The sequence below is a fragment of the Cetorhinus maximus genome, chromosome 21 (assembly GCF_964194155.1).
Source record: "Cetorhinus maximus chromosome 21, sCetMax3.hap1.1, whole genome shotgun sequence".
Taxonomy (NCBI): Eukaryota; Metazoa; Chordata; class Chondrichthyes; order Lamniformes; family Cetorhinidae; genus Cetorhinus; species Cetorhinus maximus.
This window is the reverse complement of record NC_135899.1, coordinates 66,711,502-66,738,168: the sequence shown is the minus strand read 5'-3', so window position 1 is coordinate 66,738,168 and position 26,667 is coordinate 66,711,502. Positions and strand designations below refer to the sequence as shown.

Below are 26,667 nucleotides of genomic sequence, written 5' to 3'. Positions count from 1 at the left end.
GAAGAAGGACCAATGCTTAGGTTTGATTGCTGTTACTGGAAGCCATACAGTTCCATATCTGATTTGAAGCGTGTGCACCGATATCCAAAGAAGTAATAGCTGTAGTAAGGTATATCAGAAGGGACTGATGGAGATGAAATGCGCACACACTTCAAAGCAGGGTCCTAGAAGTAATCCCTAAAATGTGACTCCCAATTTTTTGTTTTTTCACCCTCAAGAAAAAAGTAATTTAGATTTGTCAACTTTTATAAGCATTTCAAGGTTCTTCTATTTTGATGGTATCCTCTTGACACAGCTGTGTTTACACCTCAGGAGTTTAATGTGACTGAAGAATGTTAAGAAAACAATGCTAACCTAATGGAATGAGTCTGTTGATATGCTTACAATGTTATAGAGGTTTGTTTGGGAGGAATTGGAGGAGGATGAAGTAACTCCATAGAATTGTAGAATAATATAGCACAGAAGGAGACTATGTAGGCCATTGAGTCTGCACATGCTCTTTTTAAGAATAATCCAGTTAGTCCCACTCACCCATTTTTCCCCATATCCTTGCAATTTTTCTCTTTCGAGTATTTACCCAATTCCCTTTTGAAAACTACTATCAAAACTGTATCTGGCATCATATCAGACAGTGCATTCCAAATCCCAACTTCACGTTACTTGTTAAGTTATTCCTTATGTTGCCTCTGGTTCTTTTGCCAGTCACCTTAAATCTGCGCCCTCTGGTTATCAACCCTTCAGCCTTTGGAAACAGTTTCTCTTTATATACTTTATTTAAACTCTTCATGATTTTAAACACTACTATCAAATCTATTCTTTACCTGCTCTACTTTAAGGAGAAAATCTACTTTCTCCAGTCAATTCACAAAACAGCAATTCCTCATCCCTAGAAGCATTCTCATAAATCCCTTCTGTTCCTTCTCCAAAGCTTTTATGTCCTTCTGGGGTGTGATGTCCAGAATTGCGCATACTACTCCAGCTGGGACCAAACTAGGATCCTATAGGCTTAGAATAAGTTCTTGGATTTTGCACTCTGTACTTCTATTTATAGAACCCAGGCTCCCATATGTTTTATTAACTCCTTTGTTAACCTGTCCTTTAATTTTCCAAGATTTGTGCACTGCAAGCATCCTCAGGCCTCTCTGTTCTTGAGCTACCTTTTAAAATTTCACCATTTAGCTTGTATTGTCTCTCCTCATTCTTCTTACCAAAATGCATCACTTCATACTTTTCTGCATTGAATTGGTCCTGTGTCTGCTCATTTCACCATGTCCACTTAAAGTATATTACCATTTTCCTCATTATACACTACACTTCCAAGTTTCGTTTTGATATTGTGGCTTGTACCCTCCCCCAGTCCAATTTAAATAATTGAGTCTAATTTAAATTCTAACACTGGTTATTTAGCTCCTTTTCATATGTGCATCTTAAAAATCTTACAAAGAAAATCCTAGTAATTTCTTTGTATTGTCATTTCTTTCATTACAATGTTTTAATTTTTTTCTTCTTTCTAGTTTCTGCCACTGCTTTTTATAAAGCACAGCCTGTAATTCAGTTCATGTGTGAAGTTCTAGACATTCATAACATTGATGAACAACCACGACCTTTGACTGATTCCCACCGAGTCAAATTCACCAAAGAGATAAAAGGTAAGTTGCAAACATTTTGTTGACCAATTCATTTAGTGAAAGACCATGGTTGTTTTTGAAATCGCCGCAAACTCTAATAATGTTCATGACTGAGTTTGTAATTGATATTGGATTTCTCAGGTTTGTTCTGTTTCTTAACCCTTTATAATTTTATGTTGACATTTTTCTAAAACTTAGTTAATGGGTGTACTTGGTAGTGAAGTAGTAAAAAGTTGCAAATACAAATAAGTACAAATAACTTGCAGTTTTGTATTTGGTAAAAGTTTAATTGAAGGATCATTTTGTCATCTAGCAGAAGTTTAGATAGCCTCTGACAATGCCAGCTCCCTTGTTTGTCAATATACTTTCTGATAATTTTAAAATTCTTTCATATTCATTGAGTATATCAACCTGTATGAAAATGAAATAACCGTACCAAGAGCGCCATCCACTGATCACCACTTTCAGTAAAAATGGAGTTTCTTTCATGTTGTACCAGCCTTCTCATGACAAGCTGACTCTATAAATCCTATGCCTTGATAACGGTTTTTAAAATTATTATTAATTCTTGTGATGTTTCCCAACATCAGCACCTGTTCCAAGATTTTAGTGAGGTGAGTGCCACAGGGACAATCGTGCAGGTTATACCTTCATCAGGTTCTGATCTGATGCCCAGGTCATAGACCATATGGTTTCCATATGGTTTTATTCTTCTTCATTTTGGAAATTTGATATAACTGAGTGGCTTGCTAGGTTATTTCAGAGGGCAGTCAAAGTTAACTGCTTGATGACTCCATCTTTCTCTTCAAAATAAAAATCCTTGCAGATATCACTCTTTTTGGCAGGTATTTTTACTTTAGTACGTTTTTGGCCTCTTATTTCATATCTCTGCCTCCCTTCCTCTAGCACTTTACTGGAGCTTTCAGCAGGGCCAGGGAGAGAAATCCATGGGCCCTGGTGCCTCTCCTGTTTCCGGGCCCTTATCTCCACACCTTTCCCCTGTCGCCTAACTTCCATCAGGTGTCTAGAATTGGGAACCATAGTCACAGTGGGGTCAAACTGTTTCATACAGGTTTGCATACGAACATGCAAATTAAGAGCAGGAGTAGGCCTCTCAGCCCTTTGAGCCTGCTCCGCCACTCAATAAGATCGTGGCTGATCTGAAAATTTCAAATATTTAGAAAAACTTCTTGGCTGTTGTACTGTATGCCTCTATTTATAAAGCCCATCGAAAGCTCAAGCTTCAGTATGATATACTTTACAACCATGGCTTTGTCAGACAATTGCACACAACTTGATCATTCATATTATGCAACCAGCGCATAGCCCTACCCAGACAGCAACATTCAAAAGACTTGAACTTCACAAGCACCTCAAACAACAATCCTATGTAGAAATGACAATAAATTGAACTAACAGTGATGTATTCTATTGGCACATGACTCCTGGTTTCACTTCCAAGTTTAAAAATGGCAAAACTTTCCAGTAAATTTGCACCAACTAATTGCCTTACAATAATGTGCTATTTCTATCCACACGTGAGCTTTGTTAACAGAAAAATTACACTTTGCATTGAGTGATAAATATTTTCTCATTTTAAATTGAAACTAACCGCACTTACAAAAGCCCAGCAAGGAGCATATAACAGGAGTGCAAAGTGTTCAGATACTTGCAATCTGAAATATAAACAGAAAATTCTGGAAATACTCAGCAGGCCAGGCAGCATCTGTGAAGAGAGAAACAGAGTCAATGTTTCAGGTTCACAATCTGCATTAGTTCTGACGAAGGGTCACTAACCTCTGTTTCTCTCTGCACAGATACCGCCAGATATGCTGAGCATTTTCAACACTTTCTGTTTCTGCTGGAGCAAAGATAACCCCTTTTGCCAGCCCTCCAAAAAGCAATCAGACTCTTGTGAGCCTCTCATTCCCTTCAGCAAGAAACCCAGTAGCAGCTGCCTGAGATCTGGTTTGGCACAATATTAAACACCAATTTCAAAAAAAAGTTAGGGTATGAGAAAAGCATAAACAACTTGTTGAGCAAAAAAATCAATGTCAAAACAATAAATTGATAATTTAACAATGAGTAATTAATGAAAATGACAAATAGAAAGTGCCAAACAGCAGAGCTAACCAATAAAACCTTTCTTGCATTTTCACTTAAGAAACAGAGCTAGAGAGAGACAGACTAGGCCCAGGCCAAAGTCCTGGTCACCAGGAATGGGGGAGGGGACCGGGGCCAAGCTAAGGTAGTTGGGTTTAAGTAACACTGATCTTGCGTTCGCCTCTGGTGGCGCACACTCCAAGCTGACCTCGACGGAGTTCATACAAAAGTGGGGATCGTAAGTGGATTGCCTTTCAGTCTGGATTTTCCTACCCCCGACCCAGTGTGGGGAAAGGTTTTTGGGTAGGGAGGAAGAGGAGCTTGTGTGTGTCCACACCAAGCAGTATCCCCCTGGTATGTCAGGGCTCTGATGCTAATTCCCAGACTGAAGGGTTGCTCACTTGTGTTCTCACATGCGCTAGAAGCTGTGATTTCCCTCCCATAACTTTGCGTTGAGCCCGACCTGTCGGCTGGAATCATGCGCTGCGGGGGTCGTGGCCAGCTCGGGAGGGGGAAGTCTCTGGGCCACTTACACCATTATTGATGACTTCGAGGGACTGGATTGGGGGAGACCTTCAGGACTCGGAGAAGAGGAAGGGAACGGCCTTCAGCAGTGGTGGGGGCGCGGGGTGCGGTAAAGTCAATGTAGAACCACTTAACTTACGTTCCAGCAGCCTCCAGGCTCCATGCAGGGACGAAAGCAGCACTGAGTCCAACAGCACCCAAACAGAAGTCCACAAGGAGGTAGACAAGGGAAGGAGGGACTGGGGAATCTGCTACATCCTACTGATCAATGATTGCTGCTCAGAACAAGAGCAATCATTAGCCGAGCAGTCCGTCAATTGGAATGGTCCACGCACCAGATTGACTGCTTTGGACACGGACCATCCAGAATGCCAGGTATTATGAGCCTGCACCAGACCAGATCAGACCCCTATGTTTTTGGTAAGATCCAGTTAGGGACCAATAACCAATAACACATTGTTTAAAGTAGACAAAGTTTGAGGTTCAAGACACTTGCTAATTGAATAAAGCCACAAGATTCCATGGGTCTTCAACAAAAAGAAATGAACTTTTACTATTCAAGGTCAGAAAAATAAAACACTTTGTAATATCTACCTATTAACCATGAATGTCAGAGCATGTGAGGTACATGTAAATTAACAGGCAAACTATCGTGGAACGCACCACACTACACAACAAATGGGCCGCTGCTGAGCCCGCTCCGCTCGCCAGGGCCACTGCTGAGCCCGCTCCTCTCGCCAGGGCCACTGCTGAGCCCGCTCCTCTCGCCAGGGCCGCTGCTGAGCCCGCTCCGCTCGCCAGGGCCGCTGCTGAGCCCGCTCCGCTCGCCAGGGCCGCTGCTGAGCCCGTTCCGCTCGCCAGGGCCGCTGCTGAGCCCGCTCCGCTCGCCAGGGCCGCTGCTGAGCCCGCTCCGCTCGCCAGGGCCGCTGCTGAGCCCGCTCCGCTCGCCAGGGCCGCTGCTGAGCCCGCTCCGCTCGCCAGGGCCGCTGCTGAGCCCGCTCCGCTCGCCAGGGCCGCTGCTGAGCCCGCTCCGCTCGCCAGGGCCGCTGCTGAGCCCGCTCCGCTCGCCAGGGCCGCTGCTGAGCCCGCTCCGCTCGCCAGGGCCGCTGCTGAGCCCGCTCCGCTCGCCAGGGCCGCTGCTGAGCCCGCTCCGCTCGCCAGGGCCGCTGCTGAGCCCGCTCCGCTCGCCAGGGCCGCTGCTGAGCCCGCTCCGCTCGCCAGGGCCGCTGCTGAGCCCGCTCCGCTCGCCAGGGCTGCTGCTGACACAGTCTACTCCAATGACCCAGGGCACCCCCTAGAGCACAGGCCCCACTGATTAGCAATGTACCCTCCTCTCCCGGGCTCTGGTTTTCAGCACATACATTGGGCCGACCTGCTCCCTCATGTGTGCCAGCTATTTGCCAGAATAATCCAAAATTTTTCTTATTGCTCTGCTCTTTCCCATAACCATGTGTCATCCTCTGTTTCTAATGTTTACTCATATTTCCTTTGGAAGATGCAATGGTCAATGCCTCCCCATTCCCTGTAGCAAAGCAGTTCAGGCTATAACAAATGCTCTGCATAAAGGAATTTCTTTTAACCCCCCTTACACCTGAACAATTTTAAATTGTTTCCCCTTCCTCACTGACTGCTCAACCAATAGAAATAGCCCTTCCTTATTTATCTTATCAAAACCCTTTATAATTTTACAAATCTCCAGTGGAAATATTCCCAATATTTTAAGTTTCTCCTGAAAACCGAACCATTGCCCCTCGCACCTTAGGATTACCACCTTGCTCTTATTTACAAAACCCAAAATGCAATTTATCTTTGTTTTTACTTCATTTGCACTGGAACTTTCAGACATTATGGGTAGAATCTTCAGCTCGGCGAGCAGGGGCAATGCCTGTCTGCCAAGGCGTAAAGTGATGTGCGGTGACGCCGGGTGTGCGTCTCTACGTCACCGTGCATCATTCAGATTGTCAGTTTGGCGAGCGCACAGCTGACTCAGCTGCGCGCCTGCCGAACTGTCAAAGCCCTATTATGGCCAGCTAACCATCAATTAAATCAATAAACTGAGCTGCCCGTCCAACCTTAAGGTTGGCGGGCAGGCGAAGAGCCCGGGCGACCTGTGCATTTTTATGGAACCTCATCCATGGGTGGGGTGAGGTTTCATGAAGGTTTTTAAAGTCTTGTAAAAAATTTTAATAAAATTAATAGACATGTCCCAGCTCATGCGACAGTTTCACACGAGGAGACATGTCTTAAAAATTTTTTTTTTCCTTTATTAAATTTTTTTGCACTTAAACTAATCTCCTCTGTGCCTCAGGGAGATTTCTTTGCTCTTTCGCATGGTGCATGCGCGAAAGAGTGCAGGGCCGACTCAGGCAACCCACCCGCACAGGGAGCGCTCAGCGCTTCCAGGTGCGCGTCATGCTGGGCGGGTCTTAATTGGCCCATCCATGTAAAATGGTGGCGTCCCCTCCCGCCCAACCCCCCCCCCCTCCCACCCCCCAACGGGGAGAAAATTCTCCCTTATGTTTTTGACCCCTTAGGTATTTATTTGCCCACATTCCTTATTGTCTTGGAAGTATATACGCTCCTATTGTTTCGTTTTCCTCCCAAGTAGTTTTATCTCTCATTTCTCGGCATTGAATTTCATTTATCCGGTGTGCTAATCTGTGGCCACCTCAGTGTTGCTCAATCCCACTCCCCCAACTCCTGTATCATTTCAATATCATGCTCCCAATACCAAAGTAAAATCTTTTCTTTTAAAAAATGCTGAAGTGGACTGAGCACTAATCCTGGAGTACACTACTTCCAGCCCTTCACCCATTCAAGCAGCACATATTAACCCAGTGTTTTGTCTATCAGCCAACATTCTGCTTATTTCCTACAGTTCCTCTTGTATCACGTCTGAAGTTTTGCAATAAACTGCCTGTGTGTCACTATATTGACTGTCTTCTGAAAATCCACAACACTGGTTGTAGCTTTTAGCCTGGTGTGTTCTAGAGTAGTATTTAATGTGGGCTGTAATTTCAGCCTATTCATTTGAGTTAATATGGATGTGCCAATTCTGTTCTGTTTTCCTGCCTCCTTAAGCGCTCAAAAGACTGCACACATATATAGTTCTTGTAATCTGCATCACTGGAGCAGCTGCAATGGAGATTGCAGCCCCAAAATAACCAATTTTCTGTAGGTTGAAAATATACTAAAATGAAGATATGTCCTATTAAATCAGAAGTATGTCTGATTTTAAGAGACGGGGAATGCCTAGTATTGGAAGTACATGCTTTTAAGACAAATATAAACATGCTCTTTTATGTAGACAACTGTTGAATTTTCCTGAAAATGACAGCATTTATGGAATTCACAATATTGGGTTGATTGGTATATTATCTTTTCCTGAATATTTAACATTCATCAAACAACCATGGCACTCCCACCTATTGATTTTTACCTCTGTTAGTCAATTGTGAGTTCTGAGCCAGTTGTGAAAAGGGTGTGGCCCAGGTCTTTCTCCATTCCCAATTTCTAAAGGAAGTGTTTTAATGAGTGGGGAGCAATCCAGAAATTAGTGAAGTGGAACATGAAAATTAAGTATATATTTTTTCATTCTTTTGGAGCTCATTTGTAGCATGAACTTTTAGTGTTCAATCTATTTTCCATTATTGAGATTACAGTTAAATTGGTTTGTAACAGTTGCCCTTTTTGCCTTCTCCTGACAAACTTCTCACAGGATTGAAGGTTGAAGTAACTCACTGTGGACCTATGAGGAGAAAGTACCGTGTGTGTAATGTTACCAGGCGACCAGCCAGCCATCAGACGTAAGTAATAAATAATTACAAATGCTGAAAGAGTGCAAAAAATCTAGCAAGAGTACTTGTCTTGATAAACCTCTCTCATTTTTAAATGACAGTCTGTTCAGACTTTATCTTTTGATGAATATTTCAATAAAAGCATTTTTTTGCTACTGGAGAGACCCTTGAGATGGATTTCTATTGCTTCTTGACCATTGTTTTGATATTGACTGCTGGCAGCATTGCATGGGTTCTTCAGTGCTTCTATAGTAAAGACCAGGAGTAGTGACATCACAAAGGCTTGACAGCTGCACCTGAGCCTTCCATGTGCAGGAAATCACATTTGTGAGGGGTCAGATTTATCAACATATTACTTTCCTTGGGATTAAGCAGCACACTGTTTACTGTGGAGCTACTGTCATCAATGATGTTACTGGAGATCTTTTTTTTTCAGTTTTCTTTAGAAGTGGCCAACAGTGACTGGAGATCTCTGGATCTCCAGTCATTGTTGTGGATTGGAGTCATACCCTCATGGCAAGGACTGATCTTTGCATTCTATACTTACCAGATTGCCACACCGTTAAATATTTTTTGATGCACTGAATTTTATTTCTTTTAATTTTGTGTTCAAATGTTATTGCAAATTTCAAAGGATTAAACCTGCTTTTTCAAAGGAATTTATAGTCCTTGTTAAACCTTTGTAAGAGATTATGAATAATTCTTTGTATTGTCACTGGTGTGTGCTGAGTAATGTCATTTCCACAATTGAAATTTAAATATTTATGGGGAGAAAGATTGTTAAAAAGAACAGTATTTGGTATTGGAAAAGCATCCTATCAATTTAATTGTGGGCCTCAGAATTGAAGCATTAGGGAGACTAATGTGTTTTGCCATTCTTACTAGTCCAATTTCTTGCATAATTGTTGGCTGTTCTAAATAAAACATTTGTGTGATGTTTGATTTTGATGTGAATTGGAGGAAAAGATTGAGAATGTACAAACTTTTTTTTTGGATGTAATCCAGTGATTAGACAAAGACATCTCTTTGCTGGCTGCAGCTAGTTGAAATAGCAGTTAATTTATTGATAGATGTGGTGGCACAATACAAAACTGCACATCAGTTGGCATCCCACTTTGAGGCCTTAGGTGTAGCAGGTATAAGAAAGTCAAAAAAAATTGGAATTAACATTGGTTTAGGTGTCTGTTTCGAGGTTGGGGTTATAGATTGAAGTAATTTTACTTTATCTGCAGTTGTGCATTACCTGAAGTAGGAATGCTTGTTGTTGATGTGCAGTGTAAAAATGTTGCATCCTCTAGTAGCAGTCCTCACTCACTTAATGAGCTCAGTAAATGGCGGGAGAGAAGGATTAGAACAAATTATGTAAGTTTGAGGAAGAAGGAAAACCTTACAATGAAAGAATATGCAAGTGTAAGAATGAAATGGAGAACTGTTGCAGTCTAAGTAGTTGGGGTAATATTTTTTAGAGGAGCACACTTGTATATCAGTTGAGATACTTCTAGACTTTTCTACTGTTCCGTGCTGGTTTGTCATATATTATGACACAACCAATGGTAAAAACTGAGTTGCTCAAACCCCAGAGGGAAACTTGAAATAACTGTCATAACCATTTTTGCAATTTGTACGTTTCGAGATGCAAGTTTTGAATTCAGTAGTAATAAGACCACCGATAAAACTAAATTAAACATGTCTTAATACAAGATAGACTGTAAACACATACATATGTTTACAAAATTACTACTATAATAACTACAAAAATCCCCTAATTAATCTAACTCTCAGTTGCATCCCTGTTAAGGCAACACTAAATCTCATAGATTTAAACAGACACCTGGCAAAGCACACCCTGGACAGTCACATTCAAAATGAGTTTCTTTCAGCTCTGGGTCCTTGCAGACAGCAGCTTGAGGCTTACAGGCTGGAGGCTTCTTGCACTTGTTGAATCTTAAAATGCCTCTACCTTACACACAATCTCCTTTCTCCTTTATACATATCTTTCTCTTTGAATGTAAATTTTCCATTGTATCACTAAGCTTTTAACTTTACCTCTTCTAACAATAACGTCCTTTCATCCCACCAATTTTTTTTAAACATAAAAAAACACATTGCTTGGTGTCTTCTAGCTAGGTGTAAGATTTCACCCGCAGTCTTGAATGGTTTCTTTTAACAAATGCAAATTTACAACAAAGAAAGAACAAAGAAAAGTACAGCACAGGAACAGGCCCTTCGGCCCTCCAAGCCTGCGCTGATCATATTGCCCGTCAACTAAAACATTTTGCACTTCCGGGGTCCGTATCCCTCTATTCCCATCCTATTCATGTATTTGTCAAGCTGCCTCTTAAACACCACTATCGTACCTACTTCCACCACCTCCTCTGGCAGCGAATTCCAGACACTCACTACCCTCTGCGTAAAAAAACTTGCCCCGCACGTCACCTTTTATAGTTTTCTCCCCTCACCTTAAATCTATGTCCCCTAGTAATTGACTTCTGACCATCTACTCTGTCCATGCCACTCATAATTTTGTAAACTTCTATCAAGTCGCCCCTCAATCTCCGTCGCTCTAGTGAGAGCAATCCGAGTTTCTCCAACCTCTCCTCATAGCTAATAACCTTCAGACCAGGCAGCATCCTGGTAAACCACCTCTGCACCCTCTCCAACGCCTCCATATCCTTCTGGTAATGTGGTGACCAGAATTGCACGCAATATTCCAAGTGTGGCCTAACCAAGGTTCTATACAGCTGCAGCATGACTTCCCAGCTTTTATACACAATACCCCTGCCAATGAAGGCAAGCATGCCATATGCCTTCCTGACTACCTTATCCACCTGCGTTGCCATTTTCAGTGACCTGTGGACCTGTACACCCAGATCCCTCTGCCCGTCGATGCACTTAAGGGTTCTGCCATTTACTGACTCTTAGTTGCATCCCTGTTAAGGCAACACTAAATCTCATAGATTTATACAGACACCTGGCAAAGCACACCCTGGACAGTCACATTCCTACCTGTATTAGACCTTCCAAAATGCATTACCTCGCATTTGTCCGGATTAAACTCCATCTGCCATTTCTCCACCCAAGTCTCCAACCGATCTATATCCCGTTGTATCCTTTGACAATCCTCTTCACTATCTGCAACTCCTCCAACCTTAGTGTCGTCTGCGAACTTACTAATTAGCCCAGTTACATTTTCCTCCAAATCATTTATGTATACCACAAACAGCAAAGGTCCCAGCACCGATCCCTGCGGAACTCCACTAGTCACAGCTCTCCATTCAGAAAAGCACCCTTCCACTGCTACCCTCTGTCTTCACTTTACCTCCTGCCCTCCCTACGTTTACCTAATTAACATCTCAAAACTACAATACGTCAAAGCACCCAGACTAGCTGGCTTTAATACAATTAAGACACATATAGACACAGACCCCAATAGAACTCTATTTTAAGGTAATTTCCAATAATATTATTATGTCTTCTTGACATCATAGTTCATGGGTATTATGATTGCAAAAAAGGAAATTGAAATGTATAATTTCCTTTAATTGTAAAGGAGGGTTGGAAATATTGTGTGGCAGTAATTTAAAAAACACATTTCTGAATATATAAAGATGATGCAAAGTAACAAAACGAGTATTTCTATTCTGAATAACAGTTTTTCCTCCAACGATTTGGCATTCTGTTAATCTGATCGCTGGGGATTTTGGTTGGCACAAAAAACCAAATTGGAATCACAAGGTAGTGGAATCAATCTAAAGGCCACAACTGTAAATCTTCTAATATAGAAGCACATTATACAAATTAAGATTTAAATTCATTAACTCCATTATTAAGTATGGAAATATGGTTTGATTGTGTTTTGTAAGTCATATATTATCTGATCCAACTACTTAGCTGCAAACTTGTACTGAGCATTATTCTGTTGCTTCCCAGGTTCCCCTTGCAGCTGGAAAGTGGACAGACTGTGGAGTGCACAGTAGCGCAATATTTCAAACAGAAATACAACCTTCAACTAAAATACCCACACCTACCCTGCCTACAGGTGGGACAGGAACAGAAGCACACCTACCTGCCACTCGAGGTGAGAGATGAATAGAAGAGATTCATTCTTACCAGTGAAATTTGGTGTATATAATATAAAGTTTGGATTCATTGTAGTGCCATTGTGCACTTTAATGCTGATTTGATTTTTTTTATTAAGTAAATGAGGTTTCCTTCTGTGTCCAATTGTGTAATTGAAAATAAACGGTCATCCAGTAGCATACGGACTTAGACCATGGGTAATGAAACTTGGATAGCTTCCTTATGTTATAGAACTCGGAAGTTGTGGCATTTTAATTTTACACTTATTTAATAAACAAACAGTTTCTGAAAACTTGTGTTATGCCAAATTCCCCAGTTTTTTTCCTTTTTTAAAGGCCTGACAAGGTTCCATGAGAATCAGCAACCCTCTTCACCTCGACAATTTGTGTATGAACCTTGATGGTGATTGTTGATGGCTGTTTGGTCATTAGAAGGAACCAGAGCTGAGCTTGATCTTGTTCACATCCAACCACCTAACAATAGTCATTTTCTTTGTTACCAGTGATGCTTGCTGTCAGGCTGGACTCCTGGTTTATTCCTTCTCCACCATCAGTTATCTAACCCAGCAGTGCTAAGGCTTAACTGCAAGCCTAGGACTTTCTGATCTATATGGATGAATAATACAACAGAATGGTGTCTTATTCACTAATACATCAGGCGATACTCTTGAAGATTTATATTTAATTGCTGGATTTGTGTGTTTTTAGTGGGAACCATTGCTATACTAGTCTCCCTCGTTTATATAAAGAACCAACATTCAAGTATAAATAACAATTTTTTATTTATGATAAACCTTAATGAGTACAGCATTATATTTTACATACATATAATAGTGTGTTTATATATTACTTCAAATTGCTCAACAGTCTATTTACACACTGTTTTTGTACATCTGTATACAGTTACTTACACCTCACAAGAAATTGAAACTGAAATTAAATTTGGAATTTGCTCTTTTTGCATAAAGTTGTCATGTAAATATCCAGGTGATTATGATGGGAATTTTTTTCCTGCGTTATTTTTTGAGAATCAACAAGTATTTGTCCTTTCAATTGGGTGAGGTAGAGCACATGATTGGAAAGACTGCATAAAGAATGAATACTTGCATTTATATACCACCTTTCAAAACCTCAGGATGTCCCAAAACACTTTACAGCCAACAGTGTCATCACTATGGTAATGTAGGAAATTTGTGCACAGCAATGTCCCACAAACAGCAACAAGTTAAATGGTCAGATAATCTGTTTTTTAGGTATGTTGATTGAGGTTGAATACAGGCCAGATAATCAAGGAGAGTTCCCCTGCTCTTCTTCGAATAGTGGCTTGGAACCTTTAAGTCTACCTAAGAGGTTAGTCAGGACTTCGGATTAGCATCTAGCCCAAAAGATGGACCCTGTATTACAGTGTAATACGGAGAGTTCAGTACTCCCTCGGTATTGCATTGAAAATAGGAGAGGGGTTGGTGACCAGATTGGCGTTTTTTTTTCACGTTTCTTGAGGAATTGTAATTGGAAAGTGTGTTTTTATGGGAGAGGTCGTCATGAAAATCCTTTCTGTAGTTGTGAGTTACAGTATTAGAGAGTATCGTAATCCCAAAATTCTGTTAATTGACTTGAAGTCAATTTTGGAACCCAAAGGACAGTAATTTATTAATTCCAGTACAGTCAGTATTTGTTTTGCAACCATGAACAGAAAGCATTTTAAAATCACATTATGAAGTGTACAGCTAACTATTTTGATGTCAGTAGACTCTCAGGTGCCCACAGATATCAACTTTCAGACAGTAGAGGCAATGGTTTTGTCATAGCTGTCAGCCAGTCATGTTTAATGTTTTATTTTAGTGGCATTGTATAAATCCCATCTGCAAAACATATTCATTTAACATGTAAGGTGAGTCACGATCCTAACTGTACCACGATCTTTAACATTAACTGCATTTAGTTATAATGACGACATTTCATCTACTCAATTCAGTTGACTGCCTGTACCAAGCTGGTTATTGCTGTGAAATGATAGTTCTAGTATGTAAATATTAATGATGTGGGGAAATTGCTTTGTATGTGTTTCCACTGAAGTTCTACTTTTAATTAGGTATGTAACATTGTCGCGGGGCAGCGCTGTATCAAGAAACTGACAGACAATCAGACATCAACAATGATTAAAGCAACAGCACGGTCAGCACCTGACAGACAGGAGGAGATCAGTAAACTAGTGAGTGTTGAATTGTTTCTGCATGTAGTGCAGATTTCTGATATAACTATCTGAAACTTCAGTGCCTTTCTTAGGTGGGACAGTTTACACAATGGATCTTAACTTAAAGGAATTCTTTAATTTGGTACAATCCTAGCTCTGCTTTTCAATGAAGAAAATAATTTTAATATATTCACAAAAACTTTTTGATTACAGTAGCATTTTCCATTTTCTGTGGTAATGACTTGATACTCATCTCTAGAATTCACCTTAAGAACATAAGAAATGGGAGCAGGAATTAAGTCATTCAACGCAATCATAACTGATCTTCGGCTTCAACTCCACTTTCCTGCAATCTCCATATTCCTTGAGAGACCAAAAACCTATCTATCTCGACCTTAGATATATTCAATGGAGCATCCACAACCTTCTGGGACGGAGAATTCAAAAGATTCACAAGCCTTTGAGGGAAGCAATTGCTTCTCACCTCAGTCCTAAATGATTGTCCCCCTAATCCTGTGGCTGTGCCCCAATGTTCTAGATTCCCCAGCCAGGGGAAACAACCTCTGTTAAGCCCCTTCAGAATCTTGTATGTTGGAATAAGATCACCTCTCATTCTTTTAAACTCCAGAGAATATAGACCCAATTTACTCAGCTTCAAATCATTGGACAGTCACCTTGGCCTAATACTTGGCTTGCCTTTGCTCCTCCTCCACATCCAAGCACTTTACTTTCTATCGCTCTTCTAAAATATTCATCATCCCCTCCCCACCCTTCAGAACTTCCTCATCAAAACCTCCCTCCTATCCAGTCTTAGGCGCCACACCATGACACCTTATGGTGATAATCTTCAACTGAATTTTCCCTCCAGTGTCCTTGTCCCATTAATCGCCCTCAACTGTATCCATATAATTGACCACCTCACCTGTGGTCTTATTATTATACATAACCTCAAAACATCTAGTTTTACCCTTTATTTAAAAAAAAGCCTAAATCACGACCAAAAACTTTGTTACTCATTTTGATGCGTTTAAACGATCGATAAAGTTTGAGGATTTTTTCCATGATATTTTGTAAACTGGTTAACATATGGCTGTGTAATGCAGCTTATTTAGTGCTCTTTTGCCCAAGCTCTTGAAGCTTATTTTAATCTGAGTATTTTCATTATTTTCCTTTTTAGGTAAAAAGTGCAAACTACGATGACGATCCTTTTGTCCAGGAGTTTCAGTTTAAAGTGAGAGATGAGATGGCTCATGTGACCGGGCGAGTACTCCCAGCCCCCATGCTGCAGTATGGAGGGAGGGTAAGTCATAACGATACTTATAAATTCTGTAACGAAGAATTGATTATCTTACTGGTCCAGAGCTACTGGAAAATAATCACTTCTAACATTCGGGATACTAGTATTTTACATTGTTAACATTATCTAGTGATGGGCACCAAATACCGTAATGCTGTAACGGAACCTACTCATGAATTTGATTTCCGCTCATGAATGTTTTGATAGTTTCTTCATGGACCAATAATTCCTCATGTTTGTTTGCTCATCAATTCTCTGATAACCACACTTTCCAGTTCCATGGTCCTGTACTGGTGCAACTCAGGATAGTAAAGTACCCTATTTGTTGAACTTGATGACTTCCCAATGAACTGTGCGATCTTTAAATTACTGTGTTTGCACCACTATTTATTTTGGAGAAGGGAATCAAATGCAATGCAAATTTGCTTAAGACTTCTGTTGAGGTAAAAAAAAAGTCACTATATTAACCAAAATTATTTTTTAATTGTAATTTCAAATTTTGTATTTATATGCTCCTTCCCTTTTAAGTCTCCACAGAATACACCCCCTGACAATATGGCAGTGCTACAGTTTTTAACGCTTTGGAAGTTTGAGAGAGCAGCCATCCCTCTGGTTATGTGGTTCTGTCTCGTACTAAAATCAGGAATTGTCTTTGTGTGGGGATTTCCAGGCACAAACCCGTGATCCACCACTCTGGGTCAACCACAGCTGGCTCTTCAAAGCACCACCCAATGATTTTATTTCAATTACCTCAGAGTTGATAAACATACTGACACATCCCATCTGATCAAATCATGATAGGACAAAATTTAGGATAGGAAAAACAGAAAAATTATAATGAGAGCATAGTTCCTAGCTTAATTGTGCTGTGAACACTTCAGAATTCATGTGTCAATAAAAAATGCATAGCCTTGGGGTGATTTTTCTTGCATTTTGTACCTTGTGATATACAGTAACCAATTTTGTACACTGAAGCACAGAAACGTAAATGTATAAAATACTTAACTGAAATACACACCAAGAATGTGCCAATAATTAAATTGTATTAAGCTATGTAATCTTATGTAGATTGTCTTGACCCATGAAGAGCCAGATTCAGAACCATTATTGAAGATTTTTTTTTTAATTAGTAGGACAAGAATGTACCATTTCTAGCAAACTTCTTTTTACCTTTAGGACTGCGATAGAGTATGTATGCTAAGTTAAAATTACATTTTAATGTTATATGTGTTGGAGTTAAATTTTGTTCCTTGTGTGTGTGTATATATATATATATATATATATATTTCTTAAATTCACATTATCCAGTAGTGTGTGTGTATATTGTAGGTTGATGATATTATGAATGTGTTGGTGTTCAGAGGGTTGATGATATTATGAATGTGTGCTGAAATTTTTTGTAACAAATTATGTGATGAGATGCAACATCTTGTTTTACAGGTGGAACCAAGTCATTTCAGATTACAAACTGTAAGTAACTAAATATAGTTAAATGAGCACTGTGATATAGTCTCAAAATATCTTAAGTTAAATAAAGATATATAATGCTGTTTATCCTGTCTGTCAGATCTTGCATATTTGTGTTATCGGCTAGTTTTCTGATACAGCTTTAATCACATGGACCAATCAACAGATGCACTATTGAGAAACATACTAATGACACACTTAGTGAAATACATCAATACAAAAGCAAAATACTGCAGATGCTAGCTATCCAAAATGAAAAAGTAAATGCTAGAAATACTCAGCAGGTCAGACAACATCTGTAATGTAGCATTGGTGGTGGCATTATGCTGGAGATGGCAGAAAAGGTGGAGGATGATCCATTGATTGTGGAGGCTGATGGGTGGAAGGTGAGGACCTTGTATATGAAAGTGGTTTTTGAAATGCGAGCCAACAAAAGTAAATTACTTTGCCAAGCTCCTACCTTTGTTCTGATTGTAAGCTGTCGTCTTATCTATACTTAAGTTGAAAAAAACTTTTTAAAATATGAATAGCATCAGCAGTTTGCTATTGTTTTCACCACTTCTGCACACACATTTCAAGTCAGCAGCCCAAACCTTCTGTAATGTTTTAAAAGCTACATTGATGAACGGATTCAGAATTATTTGGCAAAAACCTTCTCTATATTTTGTATTTCTGTTTGTGCAAGTTGTATACATAGTAATTTTTGCTCATTTCATGATCTGAAAATGTTTGATTTGCGTTTTTGAAAAAGAATTGAGGTTGACTTGATCTTTTATTTCACTTCTTCCCCTCTGCAGAATCGAACAGTTGCTACTCCAAGTCATGGTGTGTGGGATATGCGGGGGAAACAGTTCCACACCGGGGTTGAAATCAAAATGTGGGCGATAGCATGTTTTGCAGCACAGAGACAATGTAGAGAAGAAGTACTTAAGTAAGATGAAGCTTCCTGTGACTTTAAATGTTTAGTTCCAGCTAGATACTTCCAAACAAAGTAATTGCTTTTAAAAGCCTTACAATTCATAGAATTCCATTCTTAATTGCATTTAAATTGAATTGACATTAATTTACAACTGCCTTCTTAGGGGTTTTACTGACCAGCTGCGGAAAATATCAAAAGACGCAGGGATGCCTATCCAAGGCCAGCCATGTTTCTGTAAATATGCACAGGGAGCTGACAGTGTGGAGCCAATGTTCAGACATCTGAAGAACACCTATTCCGGACTCCAGCTTGTCATTGTCATTCTACCTGGGAAAACGCCTGTCTATGGTAATAAAATATTCTTGAAATTTGTAAGTGCACCTAATTGTTCTAATTGAAGGTTTTGATCTATTCCTAGCACACAGTTCCATGGCCATCAATTCTCCTGCAGCACCTCAACCATGTGTCATTTTGTGTTTAAGCCTTGGTTGTAAGTAACAGCAGATGTTTTGAACATCAGTGTAGAGCACACTTTTCTCCTCACTCAAGGTTCACATGCACTTCAAGCAGAGATGAGTGTATGAGTGATCAGGCACTGCAAACATGAATAATTTTAGCCCCCTCTGTCCCATGAATTCTGCAACCAATTGCAGCACACCTATCATTGCCTCAGTTAACATCAGTGGGGGCAATTGGGGGGGGTGGGAGTGGGTGGGAGGTGGAGGGATGCGTGTTATCCCTCATTCAAAGGCACTCAACGCCCGATTGAGAGGCCTAGCATGGGAAAAGAGGGGGTGGGGGGGTGTTGAAAGCCAGCCCCCGCCCTTATTGCTGACCCCCTCCCGCAACCTCCATCCTGCCCTCACTCACGTATGGCCCTAGGCCTCTGGCGGGCGCAATACCGGCAACTGCAGGTGCTCCCCTGGTGACAGTGCCTGCAGTACACATCTTCCGGCTTCTGATTGGCTAGTCGCTCTCCGGGTTGTCGGGGAATGGGGGTGCGCGCACACGGGTTTTCCACCCTCAAAGGTCCTTGATCCCAGGAAAGGCCCACCGCTGGCAACTTAAGTACCTGAGAGGCACTTAACTTGGCAGGCCTTGTACAAAGGAGGATACACAAGTTCTCGCTGGTTCTCTCGTCAGCAGGCAAGACCCCCGTGGCCTGCGATACCGCCCAGTATGTGTAACATTAACAAAGTCTTGAAAGAGAAGGTAAGTAATTTACATTATTGTAAGTAAATAATTCCTTGTCTAACTGAGACCCCATTTCATATGTCTGTATTCCTCAGTTGTTTTTAATGATGTTGATAGAAGAGGGGGGTTTTAAGTGTCTCCAAGCAACTCCACTCACTGCTATTGCAGGTCTTGGGTGATTTAAAGGTTAAAAAAGTAAAAACACTGGCTGAAATAGAATTTTTTTAATAGATGCCTGAAGGTTTATAGACCGACATTGGGGAAAGTATTGGAACAGTGGTTTTCCCCCATACTTTCTTCCCCTTTAAGTCCTTAACTTATTGCATTTATTGGCCATACTTTATCAGTTAAATGCAAAGCTATTTAAACACCTCTTCTAGTATCCAGTATATAATTTTAATTTTTAATTTAACATCATTTAATTAACATTTTTGATCAGGGAGACAGTGGCATAGTGGTAATGCCACCGGGCTAGTAATCCAGAGGCCCTGGCTAATGCTGTGGGGACATGGGTTTAAATGGCAGCTGGTGGAACTTAAATTCAATTAATAAATTTGGAATATAATGCTAGTCTCAGTAATGGTGAACATGAAACTATCATCTATTGTTGTAAAAACTCATCTGGTTCACTGATACCCTTTATGGAAGGAAATCTACCATCCTTACTTGGCCTGGTGTACATGTTGACCCTTAACTGCCCACTGAAACGTCCAAGCAAGCCACTCAGTTTGGGGGCAATTAGAGATGGGCAACAACTGCTGGCCTTGCCAGGGAAACCCACATCCCATGAAAGAATTTTTTAAAAACTAGTAAAAAGATGCATTTAAGCTTTGCTTAATTAACTGTTTAATTCCTAGAATTATACACACGCATGCGCGCACACACGCACACACACACTTTTTAGAGTCTGTTTTGTTTAATTTTATTTACAGTGCAATGTTCATTAATCTCTTGCGGTGAGGGACTATTGTTTGCTATTTATATACTTAAGAGAAATATATTAGGGCTGCTATACTGGCAGATAACTCTCCAGTTTTAGTGTAAATCTGGCATTAGGTGCTCATAACAGGGTGTGTCAGTTCCTGTAATCCACATACACTTGAAGGGTGTGGAAGAAATGAAAGACTGAAGGCTACATTTACTCTCATCAGAACTGATAAAATCTGAATGAAGCCTGATCAGCCTTGTTTTGTGTATTAGTCTTAGTGACTTTTCCGCGGCTAATTTAGATTGCTACTGACAATGCCGTTGGTGTGTGTGTGTCTGTTTCTACATTGGGTCAGAATTGTTAATCATATAAATTAAGGTTGTATCAATTAAGGTTAAGTGTATACAGGTGGGGGCACTCCTGTGATAATTATTTGTGAGGTGTCAGCTGTGGCTCAGTTCATAGCACCCTCGCCTTTGAATCAGAGGGTTGTGGGTTCATGTCCCACTCCCGGAAACCAAGAACTGTGAATGTACTCGAAAGAGTTACAATCTGTGACTGTTGATAACTCAAAAGAGTTATAAAGAAACTGGGGGCTGAGCCCAGGGCTTGCAGAAAATATGGCATGGGGAGGTTTTGTCTCGGGCTGTGGATGGTGGTGTGCCATTTACAAAGCCCAGTGCCGTGCCCATGCCCAAGTTGCTGTGAAGTGGGTGGGTGCTGGGCTCTGGCCGTCATGACGAGAAAGAACAAGAAGCGCAGAGGCTCTGTGTTGAAATGGCGTTCAGTGAGGAAGAAGCCACAGGAGGTGCAGGTGTTGACACTGGCAGCTGCTACCGACGTTTACAACAGGGTGCAGGGTCGGCTGTATTTTGCTATTCTTCGACATAAACCCAAAAATACAGCGGGGACACACTATTTTAGTGTTGATGATGAACTTGTGTATGAAAATTTCTATGCAGATTTTGGACCTCTGAACACGGCCATGTCATACAGATACTGTTGCAAATTAAACAATAAAAGAAAATAGAAACATTCTGGTGTTCACCATCAGCCCCAGGAATGCTGTTTTCATTTAATTTTAATAAGTTTCGTTTAAAACTTTGTTTTATGTTACAGTACCCTTTAAGGGACTCTTAATTAGCTTATTAGTTTATTTGATTTACTCAGAAACAAAGAGACACTCTAGAGTGCATCATCGACAACTGGAGTGTTATTTTAATTTGATAAGTTTCCTTTTGAAGTTTTTGTTCAGTTGCAATAACTTGGAAGTGCCCTTTTAAGGGATTAAACATTTGTTTACCAGTCACCAAAACAGTATGAAGAGACACTTGTTGTCACTGTAGGAGTGGGTTGCAGAGTTAAGGGGCTATATATTTGTAATGTATTACTTTGTGAATAAATCTAAAACTCAGTAAGGATTGACTTCTGGTGGTCTCCTTCACCACCTCCTGGCTATCAGAAGTTTAACAAGCACCACTCATGAAATTTGTTCCGAATGTCACTGAACACAGGCAGTGGTGCTCCAGGGTATTGGAAGAATGCAACAGCATAAGTGAAGCAGCATGTTTTTGATGCCACTTTATTTGCCTGAACCAGTGCTTGCATTGTATTGATGTTGCATTACATTTATTGTGGTTGGAATTTTCTTCCAATATTTGCTCAGTTGTCTTAAACTTCTCAAAAATTTAATTTCACAGCAAAGTTTTGGGTGACCTAAATTTTTTCGTTCACATTGGAAACATTTTGTTTGCCACTAGGCATTTCCTGTTTTTGTCTAAACAAATTAGGACTGGATGCTTTTTATATTCTGTCTAAAACTTAGTAGAAATGATATCAGAACATCTATTTAGCTGTTTATAGAAATTTATTATGAAGTTGCTTTAGCCAGGAGCACTAGTGGTCTTTGGAAGTGGGAGGAGCACTCTCTCATATGGGGCCATGAAGTGCTAGGAGTGAATCTCCCACCTATCTTGTCTCACACCACAATTCTTAATCCTGCAGAAGACCAGTTGACTGGAGACTCCAGTAGCTTTGTGAGTAGCCTGGAACAGACAGTCTGATTCCCTCATTTGGGGAATGGCAATTGACTTGTTGAGACTTGAAAGAGGTACAGGTATAAACAGGAAGAAAAAACTTCTGATGTATTCACCTTTCTTTTAGCCGAGGTGAAACGTGTGGGAGATACACTTCTGGGAATGGCTACTCAGTGTGTTCAAGTGAAGAACGTTGTTAAAACGTCTCCACAGACATTATCAAACCTCTGCCTGAAGATTAACGTGAAACTAGGCGGAATCAACAACATTCTGGTACCACATCAACGGTAAGTGCATTTCCTTGTTATTGTGCTTAACGTCAGCCTTACCATTAATCAACAATTTATATTTATAGAATACCTTTAATGTAATGAAATGTCCCAAGGTGCTCCACAGGGACATTATAAAACAAAATATGACAGCAAGCCAAATAAAAAGATGTTAAGTCAGATGGCCAAAAGCTTGGCCAAAGAAGTAGGTTTTAAGGAGTGTCTTAAAGGAGGAAAGTGAGGTGGAGAGGTGTACAGAGGGTATTACAGAGCATGTGGCCTAGGCAGTTGAAGACACAGACACTAATGATGGAGCAATTAAAATTGGGGATGCACAAGAAGCTAAAATTCGATGAGCTGGGCATCTCGGAGGGCTATGGAACTGGAGGAGATACGATAAATATAGGGATGGGTGAGAACATGCAGGGATTTGAAAACAAGGACGAGAATTTTAAGATCAAGGCATTGCTTGACCGTGAGCCAATGCAGGTCAGCATGCATGGGTGGGATGAGGGAACTCAATTTGTTGAGAATTAAAACACAGCCAGGAGTTTTGAGTGATCTCAAATTTATGATCAGTATTAAAGAAAATTATAAATTTCATCTTGATTTGTTTGGTTTGTCAATTATTTTTTGCCTCATGTGAATTTAGCAGTTTTGCTTGTAATATAGATGAGAGCTTTGGCTTTAGGACCAGATAATTACCGGTTTCAGTCATGGGCTTGCATGCTACTCAATCTCCTCTGCTGCAAAAGTTTTATGCTTTCAGATCTCACCCAGGCATATTGGCAGAAGCACGCCTTGCTGAGGTTTAAAGCGTAAGCTAACATTTCTCATCTTGGTGCATCTCTATATGAACCATGCAGCCTACTAAATTATCTTGGTGGAGCAGTGGCTGTGTTTCTCCACAGAGTAACTTGAGGCAATGGATGTACAGTCAGAAGTTGAATTGGGCTCTTTTTAACTTGGTGAATAAATGCATGAAGCACAGAAACCAGGAAGAATCCAAATTTTATCTCTGGTCCTACAGACTATGCTGATCTCCAAACAGGAGGCCATTAGCCTAGCTGTCCCCATCTAGGACCAGGAAAAAAATCACCTGAAGTTCCTCCGTCAGATCACTATTCAGTGAACCCTGCTGAAAACAAGTGAGGACAGGTTCAGGCTCACGAGAGATACGTTTACAAATTACTAGCATTGACTCTCTTGATTCCATTCATGAAACATAGTAACAAGGCTGAGGTGGTAATGGTCACTTCATTTCTGTGAAACTGAAATCCAATACTAGCAGAGATAAGGGGAGAAAATTGGGGAAGATATGAAGGTTATATTTTTAAATAAATTACAACAACCAAGTGCTTAAGTAGGAAATTTGATTTAAGACAGGACAAAAGAACTCCGGGAATTAACTTGAATTGAGTCCAACAATAGAGGGTGCTCTTGAAATCTTCAGTATTGCAGAAGTGAAAGTTCTAAAGTCATGAATCACACGAATGAAAGGGTGGTTACATAGGCAGCAGGTCACTGGCCCTTCGCATAGTTTACATTGTAATACCTGTTCTCTTAGTACTTAATGGCATTAAAATCAGCCCTGGCTTCTTTTGAATTGAGAGCTTTCTAGTTAAGGTGACTATATTTCTATTGATGACAACCTTCCAGCAAGCAAAGCCAAATATTGGAAGGGAGACAGATGTGTGGAAAAGGGAAGAGATGGAAATGGGAGTTGGAGTACGTGAAGATGTGTGATAGAATAAATTTTGACGGGAAGGGAAAAAGATGGATCCTGTAGTTGATGGCTTCTTGGTAGTGTTTTTGCTGTTGGGTAGTTAAGAGTTCGTGTTAGATACTTGCATTGTTTTATATATAAAATGGTTGTCTTCTCTGTAACCTACTTCATATGACTCTCTGACATCAGTAGCATATATTATGGTTTTCAACCAGATTATATTTACTGACTCCAGTCACACTAGCATAAAACTGGCACCTGCGGAGGTAAGTGTTTATGCTGGAGTTGAATTTCAGTGGGCAATACATTACAAATACCATGTATTTCATTTAATATGTGAAATTCAGTTTTGTAATCAAGATCGATATTGAAATTAGAATAATACAGTTGGCCAAAAAGTTTAAGTAATTTGTAAGTACTCAGAAATTTATATTCTGACCAGACTGTGCAAATGATGTACAAGTTAATTTTGCAAAAACAAAATGCAGCTATAATTGTGTTAAATCTGTTCCTATTTGGAACAGACCACTCAAGAACTGTCAATTTCTTCATTTTATGTCTCTAGACCATCCGTGTTCCAGCAGCCTGTGATTTTCCTGGGAGCTGATGTCACACACCCACCAGCTGGAGATGGCAAGAAACCCTCCATTGCTGCTGTAAGTGTTCATACATACACATTTTTGACAAGAGTACTCTCTCAAGTTGCAGGGGATTGTGGGGGGAAGGTGCAGTGTATGCAAGTACTGATTTGTGTTCTGTGTACTCTGGACTCTTTTTCATTTAGTACTTTAATTTTCCAGGCATATATTTTGGAATTTGATCAGCTATTTGAGGGACATGTTAACATCAAAACAGCCCACCTTATGTTACATGGGGACAATCGGGGGATAGCATGGGAGGTGGATGAGGTTGGAGTAAATGGAAGGATGTGTCAGTTTCAAACATGACGTAATTTACAGTGCATAACTGGACCCCTCCGTTTGAAGGAGATGGTGGGGAAGGAGAGAAAGAGAGGGGAAAGGATAGCAAGCAAAAAGTTGAACTAAGTTTTTCAGGAGTCCTGCAGGCAAGACACAGAAGCAATGCTACTAGGGGCTTGTTTAGGTGATTTAGCGTTAGCTAATTTGTATTTATACAGTATTTCTGTTATATTCAGCAATGTATTTTATTTTGCAAATTGTTATAGCTAGGAATGCACAATGCCACGCATGATACAGTATTTCAAATTGTATTGTTTTTTCCGCACAAGAAATCTCCAAAAGAACCTAACTCCATCTTTAACATCGATTCCTATAGGAACCCATGATTCTCTTAAAAGTTGCGATTTGCAGGAATGCAGCCACAACTTTAAGTGAGGACTTAGTGTACCAAGACACCAAGATTACTCTGGACTGCAAAGTTCTGAAATCTCTCTCTATTTAAAGAGCATACTGTTTTTCTGTTCTTCCTGCCAAAGTGGACAAGTTCATAGTTTCCTACGTTTGTTCTCCATCTGCCAAATTTTTGTCCATTCACTTAACCTATCTTCACAACTTCTCTCCTACCTATCTTTGCATCATCAACAAATTTAGCAACCACGTGTTCGGTCCCGTCATCCAAGTCATCGATATAGATTGCAAATAGTTGAGGCCCAGCACTAACCCCTGTGACACTCCTTCGCCCTTCACTCTCTCTTTCCCCCCAACACACTCTCTCTCTGCGCTCCCCCTCACGCTCTCTCTCTTCCCTCCCCCCCACACTCTCTCTCTTCCCTCCCCCCCACACTCTCTCTCTCTCTTCCCTCCCCACCACACTCTCTCTTTCTTCCCTTCCCCCCCACACTCTCTCTCTCTTCCCTCCCCCCCACACTCTTTCTCTTCCCTCCCCCCGACACACTCTCTCTCTTCCCTCCCCCCCACACTCTCTCTCTTCCCTCCCCCCCACACTCTCTCTCTTCCCTCCCCCCCACACTCTCTCTCTCTTCCTTCCCCCCCACACTCTCTCTTCCCTCCCCCCCACACTCTCTCTCTCTTCCCTCCCCCCCACACTCTCTCTCTTCCCTCCCCCCCCACACTCTCTTTCTCTTCCCTCCCTCCCCCACACTCTCTTTCTCTTCCCTCCCCCCACACTCTCTTTCTCTTCCCTCCCCCCACACTCTCTTTCTCTTCCCTCCCCAACACTCTCTTCCCTCCCCCCCACACTCTCTTCCCTCCCCCCCACACTCTCTCTCTCTTCCCTCCCCCCCACACTCTTTCTCTTCCCTCCCCCCACACTTTCTCTCTCTTCCCTCCCCCCCACACTCTCTCTCTCTTCCCTCCCTCCCCCCACACTCTCTTTCTCTTCCCTCCCCCCACACTCTCTTTCTCTTCCCTCCCCCCACACTCTCTTTCTCTTCCCTCCCCAACACTCTCTTCCCCCCCCACACTCTCTTTCCCTCCCCCCCACGACTCTCTCTCTTCCCCTCCCCCCCACACTCTTCTCTTCCTTTCCCCTCCCCCCTACACTTTCTCTCTCTTTCCCTTCCCC

The 26,667-nt window shown here is 41.0% G+C and overlaps 1 protein-coding gene across 4 annotated transcripts in view; it reads left to right on the top strand.

Moving 5' to 3' along the window:
* LOC144695953 (protein argonaute-3) overlaps window positions 1-26,667 on the top strand; it is a 163,748-nt gene that overhangs the window by 112,474 nt on the left and 24,607 nt on the right. For 3 of the 4 annotated variants that reach the window (XM_078567063.1, XM_078567066.1, XM_078567067.1), the window contains 10 exons: window positions 1,515-1,649; window positions 7,960-8,062; window positions 11,984-12,131; window positions 14,225-14,344; window positions 15,504-15,626; window positions 17,064-17,093; window positions 17,888-18,021; window positions 18,173-18,357; window positions 22,295-22,454; window positions 24,728-24,818. In XM_078567063.1, coding sequence (XP_078423189.1) covers window positions 1,515-1,649; window positions 7,960-8,062; window positions 11,984-12,131; window positions 14,225-14,344; window positions 15,504-15,626; window positions 17,064-17,093; window positions 17,888-18,021; window positions 18,173-18,357; window positions 22,295-22,454; window positions 24,728-24,818 — 1,229 coding nt within the window. The remainder of the gene's footprint in view (window positions 1-1,514; window positions 1,650-7,959; window positions 8,063-11,983; window positions 12,132-14,224; window positions 14,345-15,503; window positions 15,627-17,063; window positions 17,094-17,887; window positions 18,022-18,172; window positions 18,358-22,294; window positions 22,455-24,727; window positions 24,819-26,667) is intronic. The other variant, XM_078567064.1, reaches the window with a different exon arrangement.